Source organism: Emys orbicularis, chromosome 2, assembly GCF_028017835.1.
Source record: "Emys orbicularis isolate rEmyOrb1 chromosome 2, rEmyOrb1.hap1, whole genome shotgun sequence".
Classification (NCBI taxonomy): domain Eukaryota; kingdom Metazoa; phylum Chordata; order Testudines; family Emydidae; genus Emys; species Emys orbicularis.
The window spans coordinates 235569320-235587292 of record NC_088684.1 but is presented as its reverse complement, the minus strand read 5'-3'; the positions used below and the strand labels follow the sequence as shown (position 1 = coordinate 235587292).

Below are 17973 nucleotides of genomic sequence, written 5' to 3'. Positions count from 1 at the left end.
GCCCTCAGCAGCGAGATATCTTCCATTATGATCACATCCTGTGGAAAGTGTGGGGAGAGGAATGATTATCAGGCCCCTCCTACAGATCTGGCTCTCCCCAAGAGCCACATGCCCAGTGTACAGCAGGATCCGGGAACAGTGATTTACCCTGCTCCTGTGGCTACTCACCAGTTTGGGGGTCTTGTGGCTCATGTGTGCTTGCCTGGGGGCAGCCAGTTAGTGACAGGTGTGTGAGTACTGGCTGTGTTTTAAATCACTGAATCAGTGTTGTCTGTGTTGCAAACAATACTGCTTCTGTAAAATGTTTTAAACTTCACAGAGATGACATTCGGAGTCCAGCCTCCCTCTTTATCAGCAGCAGAAAGGCTGCACAGAATTAGAAAGTGGCCAAGAACAACTAAGGAGGACTTTCTGAGGTTATGATGCACTCTGCCATTGAGAAACAGGAATTGAAGGAGTGGTAGGACAGCGAGGAGAACGCGGCACACCAGAATGAAGCCACGGAGCGGCTCTTAAACATTATGGAGCACCAAACGGACACACTCCAAGCGATACTAGCTCTCCAAACCGAGCAGCTCCGCGCCCACCCTCCCCTTCAGCCGCTGTCGCAAAACTCTTTCCCATGTGCCCCATCGACACTGCCAACACCCTCATATCAACCTCCTGCCTCCAGTCTCTACCCGCAGCATTCCACTCCTCCCTCCTCACAGTCCAGAACTGTGAACTCAAACTACCCACTGCACTCAACACCCATCCCTCTGCAGTTTGGCCCTGCTGAAGTACAGTACCCGCTGCATTGTACTCCAAAGGAGAAGGTTGGATATGAGATAAGTGGGGGTGGGGATGGATAGTTCAGTGGTTTGAGCATTGGCCTGCTCAACCCAGGGTTGAGAGTTCAATCCTTGAGGGGGCCATTTAGGGATTTGGGGCAAAAATCTGTCTGCGGATTGGTCCTGCTTTGAGCAGGGGGTTGGACTAGATGACCTCCTGAGGTCCCTTCCAACCCTGATATTCTATGATCCCTGGACATACACAAATCTTTAGCCAGCCTGGGACCCCTCCTCCTCCTGGGACCTTCCCTTCCCCCATCCCCCTCCCTGCTGATGTATTTTTTCATTTGTTGTCTTTTAATAAAAGAATTGTGTTGGTTTGAAAGCAATCTTTATTCTATTAAGTGAAAGCAAAAAGAGCACTGCAAAGCAACATACAATTATGTTAAACCCCCTTATGCATCATGTGCACTAATCACCTCCTAGCATTATAAGCCCTGCAATCCCGAGCATAGCAACAAATATTAGTGGCTTTCAGCTTGAAATTGCTGCCTCGAGACATCCCTGATCCTTATGGCCCCCTCGCTGTGCCCATCTAATAGCCCTGGTCTCTGGCTGTTCAAACTCAGCCTCCAGCCACTGAGTCTCTGTGGCCCAGCCCTGACTGAAGCTTTTACCCTTCCCTTCACAAATATTATGGAGCATACAGCACGTGGCTTATAAGCATAGGCCAGGTCATAGGCCAGGTCCAGCTTCCCATACAGGCATCACCAGCGGGCTTTTAAACGGCCAAATGCACACTCAACAGTCATTCTGCACTTGCTCAGCCTGTTGTTGAACTGCTCCTTGCTGCTGTCAAGTTGACCCATGTATGGCTTCATAAGCCATGGCATTAAGGGTTAGGCAGGGTCTCCCAGTATCACAATGGGCATTTCGACTTCCCCTACGGTGATCTTCTGGTCTGGGAAGCAAGTCCCTGCTTGCAGCTTCTTGAACAGGCCAGTGTTCCAAAAGATGCATGTGTCATGCACCTTTCTGGACCAGCCTGCGTTAATCTCCATGAAACGCCCCCGGTGATCCACAAGCAGCTGGAGAACCATTGAGAAATACCCCTTGCGATTAATGTGCTAGGTGGTCTGGTGCCAGAATTGGAATGTGCGTGCCATCTATCGCCCCTCCGCAGTTAGGGAAGCCCATTTGTGCAAAGCCATCCACAATGTCATACACGTTCCCAAAGTCACGGTCTTTCGGAGCAGGATGCGATTAATGGCCCTGCACACTTCCATCAACATGAGTCCAATGGTCGACTTTCCCACTCCGAACTGGTTAGCGACTGATCGGTAGCAGTCTGAAGTAGCCAGCTTCCACAGTGCAATCACCAAGCACTTCTCCAATGACAGGGCAGCTCTCATTCTCGTGTATTGTGCCGCAGTGCTAGGGTGAGTGAGCTCATCACACAGTCCCATGAATGTGGTTTTCCTCATCCAAAAGTTCTGCGGCCACTGCTCATCATCTCAGATGTGCATGACGATGTGATCCCACCACTCAGTGCTTGTTTCCTGAGCCCGAAAGCGGCGTTCCACTGTGGTCAGCACCTCCATGAATGCCACAAGCAATCTCATGTCGTAGCTACTATGCGTGGCAAGAAAAGTTGTCACATTTCTCTTGCCTTTGTAATTTAAGGAATAACTCCACTGCCACTGGTGATGTGTTGGTCAGAGCGAGCAGCATACTGGTCAGTAGTTCGGGATCCATTCCTGCAGCCCGAAGAGGCAGGGTTGAAAGATGGCGCCAACTTTGTGGGATGCGAAGCAATGCATCACAGGTCATTGGGGCAGGACCCAGGCTGCCGTGCGACCCTCTCCACCCTCCCACAAGTCTTAGCGGCAGAAGAGAAAGGTGCTCTGTGGGATAGCTGCCCAGAGTGCACCGCTCTGAATACCGCTGCAAGTGCTGCAACTGTGAACACGCTATTGTGCAGGCAGCTGACAGTATGAACACACAACAGCGGTTTCCCTTCAGTGCTCTCTGAGCGGCGCTGTAACTTAGCCAGTTTAGATGTGCCCTTAGCGATGCAGCTATGAAGCAAGAGTGATCCTGCAATCAAGATAATTTGATACAGTTTATCTGGCAATTCAAAATATTATTTTGACTTTTTACATAACTTTAAAAAATTCTACATTATCACAAGTTATGTTTGATTAAAATAGAGCTGGCTTAGTAGCTAGATAGGGTAAAAGGCAATTTTTTTAAACAGTGTTCTCTAACTAGTTGAAGGCTACCACTACCTAAATATCACATTTTGCCTAAGTGGCTGTAATTTTCATTGCTTTATATGTGAAAACATTGTTGGGAGGAGAGTGTAATTAATGTTTGGAACATTAGGAGCTAGTTTCCCTTACTCGTATGGGCATGGGGTCAAGGTGGGTCACTGTCTCCCTCTTGGGGGAGGGTTGCAGTGTGGGTCCAGTATGTCTCTTGGGGAGATGCAAGAGTCACAGTCTGTCTTGGGGGGAGGGAGGAGGAAGGGAGGGTGATGAGTCATCCCCATATTAGGGCCTTTGTTTTATATAGGTAACTACTTACCCCCTCTGCTGCTAAAAAAAAGGCCTGATTTTTTCACATTTGCTATCTGGTCATGCTAGGTAGGATGGGGGTGTCAGTGTGGGTCACAGTTGCTCTTGGGGAAGTGAGTTGCCAATTTTGGTTGGATATATTTGTGGAGATTTCATCACATGACAATCTTTAATTGAAGGTTAATCTTTAATTCCTGGAGAGTTCAGGCCAATCCCGGAGGGTTGGCAACCCTAAGTGTGGGTCATAGTCTGTGTTGGGGAAGGGGGGAGATGTGGCTGAGAGTTATGGTCTAGCTCCCCCTGGGGTGGCTGTGTGAGGCATGGGGGTGGGGGCACGGTGCATCTCATAGTCTCCCCCTTGTGCTGCTGCGCTGGGACCCTCGGGCTGGCTGCCGTGCTGGGCCTGCTGTCCCTTGTGGGGACCGGTGCGAGGGTGCTGTGCCCTGCACTGTGCTGAGGACGGGCCGCACCGGGTCGGGGGGACTCAGCGCCACCGCCCGCTCCCGGCACAGGTGGGGAAATGGAACCGGGCTGGGGCTTGGGTAAGGTGACCAGACAGCAAGTGTGAAAAATCTGGATGGGATTGGGGGGTAATAGGCACCTATATAAGACAAAGCCCCAAATATCGGGACTGTCCCTATAAAACTGGGACAGCCGGTCACCCTAGGCTTGGGGGGGTGTTAAGGGGGGAATGGCGGGGGGGGGGGGATGATCGCACGTGCAAGTAATAGATTGAGGCAGGCTGAGGCCCTCTGATTGGCTGTTGCGCTAAACAGGGAGTAAGGGGCGGAGCAACAACTCTGCTGCTCATTACGCCGCTTAACTGGCAGTTTTCTCCACAACCGCTAAAAGTCGGGTCCCGCCTTCTTCTTACGTCCTCTCTTACATTGGGGTGGGGGGTCGCACGCGTCATTAAGAAGCGCCGAACTGTCCCGCGGTGAGGCGGTTGTGGGCCCTGTCACGTGATGGCAGTGGGCGGCTCTGTAAGCCCGTGTCGTTAGCTGTAGCAGCGGGTTGTTTTGACGCAATAGAGGTCGGTTGAGGGAACAGGGGGGCCCGGCCGCTGCCATGACCATCTGCCACTTCTTCCTGCAGGGCCGCTGCCGCTTCGGCGAGAGGTGCTGGAACGAACATCCCCGCGGCGGGGGGCGCTCGGGCCCGGCCGCGCCGCCCTCCCAGGGTACCCGCGTCTCCTCTTCTCCTCCGCCTGCGGGGGCCGCCGCCGGCCCCTCCCGGCGCCCTTACAGAGCGGGGGCGCCGGCCGCGCTACTGGGATTTCGCGCCCGCGGCGATCGGCCCTCGCCTGCTCTCTGCGCGCGGGGAGCCGGCGGGTGAGGGCTCCGGGCTCCGAGCCCCGGGTTTGAAGCCGCTGGATCTGTCGGGGCCCAGACCGGGGGTCCCAGCGCCCCCCTTCGCGCTGCGGTTTCAATGGCCAAACGTCTGGGACCCTAACTGCGCCCCCCCGCGCATGGGGCTTGTGCCAATCACCCCCTGGCAACTCCAGCCTCGCGCCGGGGCCCGTGATCCATGGCTGGGGCCCTAGGCGCTTTCAGTAGCAGTAATTACCACAGCTGCCCTGCTAGCTGCTCAGCTCTGACCCGTCCAGTATCCCGCCCGCAACACGGGACAGCTTGCGCGGAGCCCTGCCGCAGGCGTGGGATAACCTGCGCCCAGAGAAGGTTCTTCCTGATTGCGCTCTCCCCCATTTAGAGGTTGGCTTCTGCCATAAAGCGTGTAGATTTATATCCCTGCCCAAACTCTTGTTTGTTCTCTTAACGTTTACTATTATAATTCTAGATAGTCTTGTCATCTCTGTAGATCCCTAATTATTGTCAGAATCCTAAAACGTTTTTGTCTCTGTTCTGTGCCGTAATAATGTAACCACTGGTGCTGCTGTTAGCACCTGCTGTTTCAGAGTGCCTAATCTGGTGGGGTAATGTGTAATCCCGGACAACTGGCATCTCGAACTCTCCTCCCTCTTTAATGAACAGGAGGCTGGTAGAGGGTGACCCTTTCCAACTCCTTAACCAGTAGATTTCTAAAAAAAACAAAAATTGTGTTGCACCACATATAAATACAGAATTTAGGTGCACCAAATGCTGTAGGCTTTATCAGGAACTTGAAACTTAAAGGGTTAAATAACTGTTAGTTCAAATAGGAAAACTTTAATAGCAAACAGTTCAGTATTTTACCTTTTTCCTTTTTTAAAAATTTTTTTTTAAATTAAATGTTACTTGTAAAATCGTACCATGAATTATCTTTCACTGTCATCCTTGCCATTGGTCACTAATTCACATAGCTCATGTGGGAATTTATTGTAAATTACTAATAGCTTGGAGCTAGTAATATTTGTAAAATAAAAAAGTCGACTTTTTCTCATTAGAAATTATAGCCTGTCTAGATGCATTTTTGGTTTTATTCTGATACATAAGCAAGGCTTGAAAGTTTCTGGAGGGTGTTTTCAGAAAATCTTTTGTTTTCAAACCAAAAAAACTCCTCCATTCTTGATTACTGGATGATTGGAATACTAATAGGATTCTGACATAAGTATTAATGGAGATGAAATACAGGTACACTGGAGAGAAACCTTCCCTAATTCCTACTGCACAGCTGTGGTTTTTCCGTATTTCTTCCATAGACAGAACATACACATACCAGTGCTGTGATTTGTTGTTTCCAAAGTGGACAGTTTGAAAGGGAACTCCCCCACCACCCAAGCCTTGCTAAATACATCATTAATGTTTATGATTTGTAAGGGGTGCTGCCAACTTGGAATCTGATCTGTTTCAAAAAATATGTTAAAAGTTGTTTCAGATGCTTATCTGCCCCTGAATCTCCCAGCAAATGTTTGTAGCTTACAGTCACATGTTCCCTTGTTATGGGTTTTTTTTAATGTTTCTGTCCATATTGTCCTGTGAAATCTCTCACAAGCAGTGTGAAAATGAGGGCCTCATTCTTCTAAGCTGAACATCTGGACTTGACTTGGCAGGGCAAGGGGTGCAGCTACGCAGGTCATCTTTCAAGATTTGGGGCCTAAATGGGAGACTATCACGAAGTGCTGTCAAATGGGCAAAATAAACTGAAAAAAGAATAGTGACATTTTTTCTAATCTTTCAGATATAATAATCTTAATTGTTACTTGCAATAACAATGGGTAAATTTCATATTGGTCTATGTGTGTGGTTTTTATTGGTGTCCCTTATGGTTTATTTTACTTTGGTTTTGGCCTTTTGAAAGGTTTTGAGATATGAATGGGATATCTTAATACCCCACTCTGCAAACATGTGCATAAATAGTCCCATTCGCTTCACTGAGACTGCTCACATGATTACAGTTGCTTACATGTGCAGGCCTGGGCTCTTAGTTTGTCCATCTTTAAACAAAATAAACTTTGATCACATTAAACACAACCTCAAAATGTTGACACTGTCTGAGAAATTGATTCTCTTCAGGCTCCATTGTACAGTGCTACCATGTACAGCTGGGCTTGGTTTACTTGATTCATGGTAGTGAGGAAAATGTGTGAAATGTGAAAGAATATTTAATTGTTTTTTCTTTTTCATTGTAAGGTACTGGCAGAGGAGGATGGGGTGCCCATAACCAGAGATATACCAATGTTGTCCAACCTTCTAATTTCTCTAAACCCACTACATGGGGTGGCAGCAGAGATGACGGAAAGGCATTTTTTGGACCCTCTATTGACTCTGGAGGTGGCAGTAAAAGTTCAGGATTTTCTCAAAACAGATTCTCTGCATTAAGCTCTGAGCAAAATATTGGCAATAGCTACAGAGATGAAGAGGAGAAGCTTCTGTAAGTCCTTGTTCTGTCTTTGAACATCTAGAAAGTATTTAGAAGAATGAATACTAAAAGTGTAGATTTGAATGGAGGCACTTGTTGAATGTATTATGTAATTTCCCCATAATGAAGTCTAAAGAGGCTTCTAATGCATAAATATTTATTATCCATTATAGATCACTTGTTAATATGAATGTCTTCACTAGGGGGTAATGAAGTGTGTTTGTAGTGAAATTAAATTTCATGGAACTTCAGTAGAGCTGGAAGGAAAACCTCAGTGAACCTTACATTAAAATGCACACAGACAGTCTTTATGAATTTAAGATACTCTTTTAATAATTTGCATTTCTCTTTAAAGGTGATCCTAAAAGGGGAAAAATTGGGCTTGTATCTCCCCCCCTCCCCTCCCCCCCCTCTGTTTTTGCTTTATTCTCACCCATAAAGGACACCTGGAAGGTTTATTTTAAAAAAAAAAAAAAAAAAAAAAAACTACTCCTCTCCCCACCCACCCACCCCTGCTTGTTTTGAACCAAAAAAAGCCAGGCTTTTGCTATTGGATGACTAGAGTACTGATAGGATCTTTATATCACAGGTATTAAGGAATTGAGGTACTGGTTGAGGCCAGAAGTGGCTTTTATTCTCTTTTTAGTTAAACAGGTGTTCTGAAAAAAGTTTTAATGTACCTAGATCTAGGGGAACACTTCCTTTAAGATTTTGATGTGCCAGCCATGTTAATTAAGGGCTGAGAGCTCCCAATATACATTTCAGTCATTCAAAAAGTTCTCCAACAACAAAGGAAACATTTGTCTTGACTTTCCTGACACTTAAGGAGAAAACAAACAAAACCTCCTCCCCCTTCTTGTGGGGGGGATTCAGACATTCTTTATACATTAAGAAGGGCACAAACTAGATTAGAGAGAGAAAACATTTCCCTTTGCAGGTCACTTTGTCTAGAGTAGGATGAGGAAATTTTTAAAATCCTTAAAAGCTGGCATTTACCTAAATTTTGGTTACCTCATATGAATGTGTGTTTTTTTATTACAAAAAATCCAGAGTAATAAAAGCAAATTTCAAATACTTAGTGATCTTCTCTCTACAGTACAGTATTCTTGCTTTTGCTCTCTTCAGTGTTTGTCTCTAAATGTTCTCCTTTCCATTTTGTTTTACTTCAGTTGATTGTCCTTTATCCCTATTATTTCATTACTTCTATAGTATATGGACTTCTGTAGTCTCTTAAAATTGACATGAGACAGCTGTTTTCCTCTAGTCAGAGTCTTTCTGCATTTTACTTTTTGCTGCTATACATATTAGCTTATTTTTTTAGAATTACCTTTGTAATTTTCAAGGTTTCTCAAATAGTAATGTTGAGATAATGATCTGCAGCCCTCAGAGGGAATCATTTAATGGGAGGTATGCACTTCAGACTGCCAATCTTTCTCCAACTTGCTTAATTCATTATGCAATTATATACTTTAGCAAAACATTTAAAAAGTGACCATTCCTATAGGTTATCACAATTGTTCACTGAGGGGCCAATTGTCCCAGTGCTCATACTGATGAGTGCCTTACTTCAACATGTGTAAACCATTAATGTCCATGGTCCAGCTTTACTACTAGGATGGGGAAATGCTTACTCCATTAAAGTCAGGGAGACTGCTCATGGAGTATGGTGCTGCTCAGGATGAGGCAGTGTATCAGAATCTGGCCCGGAATTATTTTGAAATACCTTTTTGTTCTCTTTTTTTGGTCGAATAATTGATTTATTCAATTTTTTTTTCCTTGGTATAATTTTTCTAGCGAAGGCATAATAAAGGACATGGAAGTCTGGGAATCTTCAGGACAGTGGATGTTCTCCTGTTACTCACCTATGAAAGAAAAACCTAACATCTCAGGTAGTAACTTTCCTAGTGTCATCATACACTTATTACCAAGAATGTTTCTCTCAAGGTGTTGCATTATATTTATTTTAGGGTCCAAAAGAGTGCCAGTTGCTTTGCAGAAATGCACGAGACAAAAGCTCTTCCCCTAAAAAGCTAAAGCCTCAAACCTTCCACTTGTTCCACCTGTGTGGAGATCTTGCAGGATCTAGACTTTACTGTCTCCTTTTAGTTGCATCACAAGTTAAGTGATATGGTGCCTCATTTTTGGCATGTGCAACCTGGAGGTTCTATTACAAGTGACCTTTGCATCTTTTCAAATGTACTGTAACTAATTGACTTATTATGGGTGTTGCAGCAAGGCCTATCTATTGTAGCTTCATAAAAGTGCTCTTAAACAATACATCTTCCTCTGAGGATTTTGATTGTTCCTTTCCCTACAGGTTTTCCAGACTTCTCACCAGAAGAGTTGCATCTTGAATACTATAACTGCAGAGCAAACAATAATATTCAGAACTATGTAAGCTTTTTAAAAATATTGCGAACTTTTCTGATGTAACATACGCAATTCAGAGTAGTGCTACTTTAATAACTACAGTGGTGACTCATTTGATTTGTGTAACAAATTCCAAGGAATTTTCAGAATGCCAAAATACACTCTCAATGAATTAGCTGTTTTTAGTTTTAAATATACTGTGCATGCTTTCCAGTTTCAATTACTAATTTCATTGAGAACATTGGCCAAAACTGTCACACGTGGGTGCCTAAAATTAGGCAGCTAAAGAAAGTGGTTTGATTTCCTAAAGTGCTGGGCACTTGCTTTGTTAATGCTGCTGCTCAATGGGAAGCAATGGGAGAGGGCCTTTGGCTAATCCCACATAATTAAATTTAGGGGCTGCTCTTTGCCTAGATTTTCCTCTGCTCACACTTATCCTTACTCCTCAAGCTTCTTCTCTGCTAGCCCTTAGAATCTTCTCTGTACTATTTGTGTAACTGCTTGAATCATGGCCTGAGAGCTTGACACTCTCTGCTGATATCGATAATTTGATATTGATGTGGCAGAGCATAGGGCACAATGAAGATAAACTCCATGTATTGTTTAAAGTTTACTCTTTAGAGCAGAGGACTTGTACCAGTACAGTTAAACAGCGATTCATTTTAATTTTATGTCCTTGCTGCCCCTAAAGCCACGTAAGTATCAAGGGAACCAGCCTGGCAATGGAGACAATTTGACACTGCAGTCTCATAGTAGGAATTGAGCTGTTTGACAGATTTGGGGATATAGAAAAACTGCAAAGGGAAATAATAGGTAGTGGTAGGCCTGCCCTGAATGCAGTCACTACGCTTAATTTGATCTGCTACAGGCAACCTCTCTTGCGGTGTCAGGAGTTCAGATTTCCTTGGGAGGAAAACAGCCACCTGAATCACTAATCATGCACTTTACTTTATTATATTTATATTTATATTTAAAAAAAAGTTTAGATTTATAAAATATGTACTATGAAGTGGTACAGTGATCTTTCTGGTGAAGAAGCGGACAAAGTAAAAAAGTGTGTGTATTTGAGCTAATTATATGGGTTTTGTACCAGCTGCACCAGTCAGGCTGAAGTTTCATCCACATCCTTTCATAATACAAGTTATCGCATTTACAAATAACTAAAAGATGACTCAAACTTCTGAGGCACAAACAGGTTAGTTTATCTGTATTACAAACATATGGCACTGTGAAGACTCCCTTCTTGTGAGCAAAGTGTTTTTTTTGTCTTTGTTTTTCCTTTTTCTCCTATTCAAAAAGTCCTCCTCCTATACTGTTGACAATTTTTTTTCTTTTTCTTTTTTCTACAGCTATATCAGCAATGCCTCTTAATGTAGATACAGTTTATACTGGCAAAGAAATGCTTTTCCAGTATAGCTAATATCAGTTTCTCAAATGAAGTAAGCTATATCAGCAAAAGCATTTAGTGCTGGTATAACTGCAGCTACACTAGGGCTTTGGTTGTTATGGAAATGTTTAAAAAATAAATTAAATCCTGACTGACATTACTATAGCAGCAAAAATTCCACAAGTAAACCTGGCCTTAGTCTCTCTCCAGTTAGAAAAATGTGTCCATTGACTCTATACCCCTCTGTTCTTTCCAATCTGTCTGTCTTTTACCACCAGTCTTGCTTGTTAAACTACAATCAATTGCAGTAGTCTGGTTAATAATAAAACTGTTTATAACACCCTCAATAATCCAAGCGTTTTATTTTTAAATTTGTTTTCCTCTGTTCATTCTTTCTCAGTTCACAAACAGGAAATTACGCTATTGTAAAAGATTAACTTTCTAACACCCTAATTACATCAGAAGTCAAATTTCTCTTTGAAAGTATTTGAAGAATTGCCCCAAGTAACACCTAATGTTAATTCAGAGATTAAAGGGAAAATATTTTTTTTGAAAAGAATTTTGTGCAATTAACAATTTGTGATAGACAATTACAAGATTTCCCATTTGTGTGGATATTTCACACACTGGGAACTGAAAACATTTTTTTTTAAAATAGAAGAATGTTGTCGTAAACCCAAAATTACTGACCTAGAAACTACCTTACTTCAAACCTTTTGTAATTGACTAGATTTCAAGTTAATTATCTTCCTTTAAGTAGACTTCCGATATTGCTGCAGTCCAGAATCTAATATGTTGGGATGATAAAAGCAAACTCTGTTTTATTCTGGAATATCATGATTTGGATGCCCAATCCTAATCTGATTGATGTTGCACAATTTTTCTTCCCGTTGGACAGCATTTCAGTAGGAATTGCTAATATTACTAGTCTTATTAGACACAGGAAGCACTTAAATGCTGGTGCTTCCTGTTAATTTTAACATTTAGCACGAACACTGCTTCTTGGGAGGCAGAAGAAAATTTTGTCCCACCAGAAACATTGTTTAGTATTAGTCAAACAAGGCAGTGAAGATATGAAAGTAGCAGAAGTGATTAGAGAAGGCTGAATCATACAAAAACAAAAAGTATAACCCTTTTATTTTATATATGTGGTCAAAGGTGGAACAGTTGCTTCCTCAAATCTCTGAAGTGAGCCTTCCAAATATAACTTTCTAATCTAGTAAATGTTTCACCTTTAAAAAAAAAAAAAAAAAGCTTTAAATGTACATTTATTTTTATCACCTTTGCATGTTTTCTTAGTAGCTGGTATTGCTGCAATGCTGAGAAGTTTTTGTAAAACCTTTAATATTTAGTAAGCTATAATCAAACTTAATGGTGGTGGATAGTGTATTAACTGATTTTAAGATTTGTAGGAGAGCATCACTGAATATTTGAATGCAAGTTCATGAAGTTGTCAATATATAAATCCATAATTATTTACCTTATATAGTCCTTCCATGAGAGATTCTCATCCAAATCATGTTTCATTCATAAACTGAGTCAAAATATAAACGAGGAATTTCCCAGTCTGTGTCTTGTAAGAGCTGATGTCAGACAATGATCTTCCAGCATGTGACCATGCTGAATAGAATTGTTGGTGTGTTTGATGTTGAGACACTTTGAAAGTGTGCAAAGATTTTACTAAAAGATTAAATATTCCACTTTCATAGGTTGCTGGCACATCAAAAGGCTTTTCTAATTTTGACATTGTTTTTTTTTTACACTATGTTAAGCTATAGCTACTTATAACAAATGCGAAAGCACATTATTTTATTTAAATTATCCTGATGTGGAATAGTGATGTACACAATATTGTGATGTGATTAAAACATTAAATAATCATTACTAAATACCCTTTTCTTCTATTAAAGTTTAATTTCCTGTACTTTAGCAATCACTACAGAATTGTGTGTAGTAATCCACTCTGCACTTTAAGGGAACGAATTATATTAGTGAATTTAAGTCCTTAATTAATAAGTATGGAGTGATAGTGCTAAATTATCCTGAGAGAGAAGGGGGTGTTTTTGCTAGAAAGCAAGGGGAGCCTTAGGTAAACTCTTGGTACTTTAACTTAATGATTCAGCACATACAATGTCAACTATGCCAGCAGTAAAACAAGGATTGAAGAGTTTATTCTTGTAGAGCTGGAATTTGGAATTCCTCTGTTAATACTACTAATTGGTTAGAACTTGCATTAAAGAAAGTATCCTGCAGTTTCTCATGTTTTATATGCATAAAAAGCAATACACTTGGTCTGAGAGCAATTGTGTAAAGAAAGTTGAAGGAATCTTGAGTTTCAGACTTAACTTCTCCTGCTCAAATTTGTAGCGTGGAGGTTTTGGTTAGGGGTAGGTGTCTTACTACTTTTGGGCTAGTGGGGTTGTCCTATCATAATTTAAGAAACCTGTGCCTTTTCAGTTGAATCATGAAATTACTCAATATTGCCATTTCTTATTTGCATCATTAACACAGACTTAATGTCCGGTTTTTTTTTTTTTTGTTTTTGTTTTTTTTTGGTTTTTGTTTTTATTTTTGGTTTTTTTCCCCTCCTCTTTTTAGATAAATTCAGTCCAGCAATTAGTAAACCAATGGAGAAATAGATTGCTTGAGTTGAAGACTCTAAATACATCTACCAAAGCAGCATTGGTGAGTATTACTGAAAAGTAAAATATATTTAATGTTCTCCTTCTCCTAATTTCAAACAGGAATGTTTAACTTGGATTCAAGATATTTTGTTAGACACATCATGCCAAAGTGTGCTACACATACCAAAGTTAGTTGCCTTCACAATGATCATTAATGAACCAATTTCTAAGACATGATATGGGTGAAGAAATGGAATCCATATTTGCCGACTTCATGAATTGATCTTCGTATAGCGATCTGGCAAAAGTTCCATGTGTAGAAAATACAGATAATATAGTCATAGGATTTAGCCATCCATCTTCTATTTACATTAAATTCTAAATCCCCCTTCTTGGCTTTGAAAATTTCAACATTTATTATTTAAGAACAAGTACTTTGCACTCATTTAGAATGGCCTTGCTTGGCACTAAATAGCCAAGACTTGAAAATATTTGCTGTCTAGCTGTGACAATTTTAATAGAAGATGTGTGGCTAAAACCTCTGCAGTACTTTGAAAAACACCATAGTTGAGATTATCTTCCATATTACTGCCATGCAGGGGTATCCATGTCAAAGGACCTGGCCAAGTAGCAATGAGACAAGCATGTTGATAGTAGTCTGGCGTCAGGTCTTGGATAATGCTTTGGGAACATTTGTTTGGGTGGGGGGGCAGTGAAGAATGACAGAACAGATGGAGCGTGTGAGAGAGAGAGAAGGTGGTGGTCTGGATTTGAAAACAGTGTCATGCTCCATTCCTGCCACACAATATTTTTAGGCTTGGCCTGATATGACAACATACTTAAAAGAACCATGCCAATTAACTTCTTCAGCTGAAACTAGTTTTGACTTCACTGACTTAATTATCAGAAGTATTTATATTATTAGTTATAAATGTTTATAAAAGAAACACATTTTCCCACTTTAAAATGTGAATCCTACATTTGCCTTTTTTAAAAAGGTATCTGAACTGAAAAATGTGGTTAGTCAACCATTGCCTGCCTTTGGATTTGGTGGACAACAAACATCAACCTTTGGGTCATCAGGTAAGTTTTCTGTATTAATAGCTAGCACTGTTAATTATTGCCTTTGTTTTTCTGTTCTAAAAATTTCCCTGTGTGTGTTATAATTGCAGGCTTTCCACTATGCAGCAGCAGCGATAGGAGTGCCAGCAGTTCCTCCTTTAAATCAAATACTGAACTTGTTAGTGCATCCTCTGGAAGCACCACTGCATTTGGAAGCTCTTCTATTGTTCCGGACCCTTCAGCATTGGGTGTGACATCTTCCTCAAGATCAGCCCCTTCCATTGGCTTTGGTAGCCAACCAGCTTCATCTGCAGCCTCTTTTTCATTTAAAAAGCCTGAAACGGCGGGTGGTTTTGGAACTTCTGGATTTTCAGGGTTTGGCAGTTCCTCTGCTGTAAACTTGTCAAGCACAACCTCACTTCCAGCCTTTGGAGCTGTTAATGCAGCAGTTGCTGCCCCTGCCTCAGAATCAGGTAACTCTTTATTTGGACAGTCTGTTAGTGCCTTTGGATATAATGTAGCACCAGCACCTCCTGCAGCCACAAGCATTGTTACCTCAGATAAGTTATTCACACCAAAGACTGATCTATCACCTGAGGAGTTGAAGCAGTTTGAAGCAAAGAAGTTTACGCTAGGAAAGATTCCTCTAAAGCCACCACCAATAGAGCTTTTAAATGTTTGAAACTAGAACATGTACAGTAAGCAAATTCTGAAATTAAACTTTTACAGAATGTTTTTAATTTTCTGTAAGTAGGCAACTTGACACTTTAACAATTCAAATATGTAATTTTGAGGTTTGGCACTGAACTATATACTTTCTTGTGAGTTAAATTTTAATTTCCTTTCTAAGGCTGTTCCAGGAAGGTAGGATCCCAATTGTAAATATTCTTTGTTTGCTTTGGAATAGTCTTTAAACCCAAGAAGTTTACAATTGAAAATAAAGTTTTTATAGTAAATTAACAAAAATACAGTGATATCTTCTCAATCTTTCCTTCTCTGCTGTGAAAAGAAAATCTGCAATGGAATGGGAATACTTTTGAGATAGACAGTCAACCAACTGATGATGAAATGTGTACAAAGTAAAACTGCTCTAACCCTCAAATCACCTACTTTCCCTTGCCTCTTTTTGCCTTCAAAGAAAGGGACATGCTTTCTTCAGCAACTGACAATTTTACTGGGTGTGTCTGAATTGGAGACCATTACAAGTGCCATCTACTCCTCATAGGCTCTAACCTTGTTTCTTCACCCTACAGTCAGTTCATAACCATAAAATCTACAATAGGGCAAAGCCCTGGCTGTCAAGAGAACCTGGATTTTTTTTATTATTTATTTTTAGGCTTTTGTTTGGCCCTCATCACCATAACATCTGAGCATCTCGCAAAGGCTAATGAGTTTTTTAGAGCTGGTCAGTGAATGGTTTTCCTGTCCTCTGAAAGTTTGAAATTTCAGAATTTTCCCATTTCAAATCATGATGAAAAGTTGAAATCTCAAAATTTTGCTTATCAGTAATCTGAAGGGGAAAAAAAATGTGGAACAGGTCAACCTAAATATTTCAGTTTCCACTTTTGATTTTTTTTACTAAAAATTAAATTTCCAAAAGATCTTTCTTTTGGAAATTTAAACAAGAAAATATTTCTTGTTTAGAAAAAACTTAAACATTTTTTTCAAAAAATTTTTGAATCAGGGATGTCAAAATCAATTATCTCCCATGAACAGTTTTGGTGAATTGCCATTTATCACTGAAAAACCATGTAGTTGGAAGACTTCTGACTTGCTCTATAATTGCTCTTCCAAGAGCTTGTGGGATGAGGAAGCATTTTTATCACCATTTTACAGGGGGGGAAATGGGCAAAAAGGTTGTGATTTGACCAAGGTCATCTGTGTAGTATGTGGTAGAGCAGGGGTCGGCAACGTTCGGCATGCAGCTCGCCAGGGTAAGCACCCTGGCAGGCCGGGCCAGTTTTATTTACCTGCTGACGCGGCAGGTTCGGCCGATCGCGGCCCCCGCTGGCCGCGGTTCGCCGTCCCGGGCCAATGGGGGCGGCGAGAAGCAGCGCGGGCGAGCGATGTGCTGTAAAGAGCCTTTAGCTGTATTTGCAATGCAGATGCTCCTTATAGTTGCTTAGCATTGAACTTAAGTGCTGAGCTGCCTAAAACTATTAGCCCCTTTTAGGGTGTCTCACAGGCTGCTACTAAGCTGCTTTAAGAACTTTTAAGGGCTTAAGTGGCCAAGGGCGTCTCTAAGCTGCAATGGTTTTGCATGCATACCACATTCTAAACAGCTATACAACACTGTCATTTGGAGTAGAAAAGTCTATTGCATGCAGCCAAAATGCCATCTTTAAAATGACATTTTTCAAACTTGGATTATTGTCAGGCTGAGGGATGTAAGAAAGCCAGGTTTAAGTTTTTAACTTTAATAATTTTAAGGCTATCAGCAATGAAGGTACAATTCATTAGCTGGGTGTACAACAAAAGTATCACTGCAGTAGCTTTGATCAATTTTAAGATACAAACAGTCCTCATTGAGTTAGCACAGCACCCCCCCCCCTTCATCCTCAATGGAATTTGTTATGAATAACTAAAACGAGGAAGAGACTAGAATAGAAAATTGGTACTCTATATTAAATGGTAGCAGTCAAGCATCTGAGCGTGGTGGTCTATACAGCAGATAAGACAAGACAATGCTAAAATGAGTATAAGTATTATGACAACTGTTTGTATTATTGTAGCACCTAGGAACCCATCTTGGACTAGAACCCTATTGTGCTAGGTTCTGTACAAACACCGAACAATGAGACAGCCCTCATCTCAAAGAAACTAAAATCTAAATATAAGACACCAGCAAGAGAGTGCAAGGAAATGAGACAATATTGTCTGAATAGACAAGATTGACACAGGCTGTGGGAAGGGGTAGAACATACTAGCAGAGTGAACAATATAATGGAGGCAAGCAGCATGTTAATCTCTTTATAGATTGTGGAGGTGGGTTTTCTTAGACGGGAGATCAGCTAAGTTGAAAGGGGGGGGAGGGGATGAGAGGGACATGGCAGGTGTGGAGTGAAGAGATGGTGGGGGAAGATTGGAGCAAACAGCCAGTCAGTACAGGGCAGAGAAAGTCAGAACATGCCATAGTTTTGACTGGCATGTCCAAAGGTCCCTGCTTTAGCTGCTCTTGTTCCTACCAGCTGGAGTCTCAGTGGCTGGCTGGTCTCTGCAGTTATTCCTGAAGGCCATTGGGGAGGAGAAGCACCACCTGGGTTCTAGTGCCCCCTGAAAGGGGGTGGTCAACTGCACAGTTCTGGGTCCAGGGCAGAGCTGGGGCAAGGAAAAGTGGACCCAGCTTGGCCCCACTTTACTCCCTCCCCCAAGTAGAGCAGTCTCTG

The 17973-nt window shown here is 41.8% G+C and overlaps 1 protein-coding gene across 1 annotated transcript; it reads left to right on the top strand.

Annotated features, from left to right (window-relative positions):
- Window positions 1–4373: 4373 nt before the first annotated feature.
- NUP42 (nucleoporin 42) lies at window positions 4374–15545 on the top strand. The gene is made up of 7 exons (XM_065398771.1): window positions 4374–4526; window positions 6916–7156; window positions 8939–9033; window positions 9462–9538; window positions 13500–13586; window positions 14524–14608; window positions 14698–15545. The coding sequence occupies exons 1-7, from the start codon at window positions 4415–4417 to the stop codon at window positions 15267–15269; spliced, it is 1269 nt and encodes a 422-aa protein (XP_065254843.1). The 5' UTR covers window positions 4374–4414; the 3' UTR covers window positions 15270–15545.
- The last annotated feature ends 2428 nt before the right edge of the window (window positions 15546–17973 follow it).

Bases quoted from the DNA above. Each gene is read 5' to 3' on its own strand.
- NUP42 (XM_065398771.1), top strand. From the start codon at position 4,415: ATGACCATCTGCCACTTCTTCCTGCAGGGCCGCTGCCGCTTCGGCGAG. The intron at 4,527-6,915 runs GTACCCGCGTCT...TTTCATTGTAAG, and splicing joins GGCCGCGCCGCCCTCCCAGG to GTACTGGCAGAGGAGGATGG. The intron at 9,034-9,461 runs GTAGTAACTTTC...CTTTCCCTACAG, and splicing joins AGAAAAACCTAACATCTCAG to GTTTTCCAGACTTCTCACCA.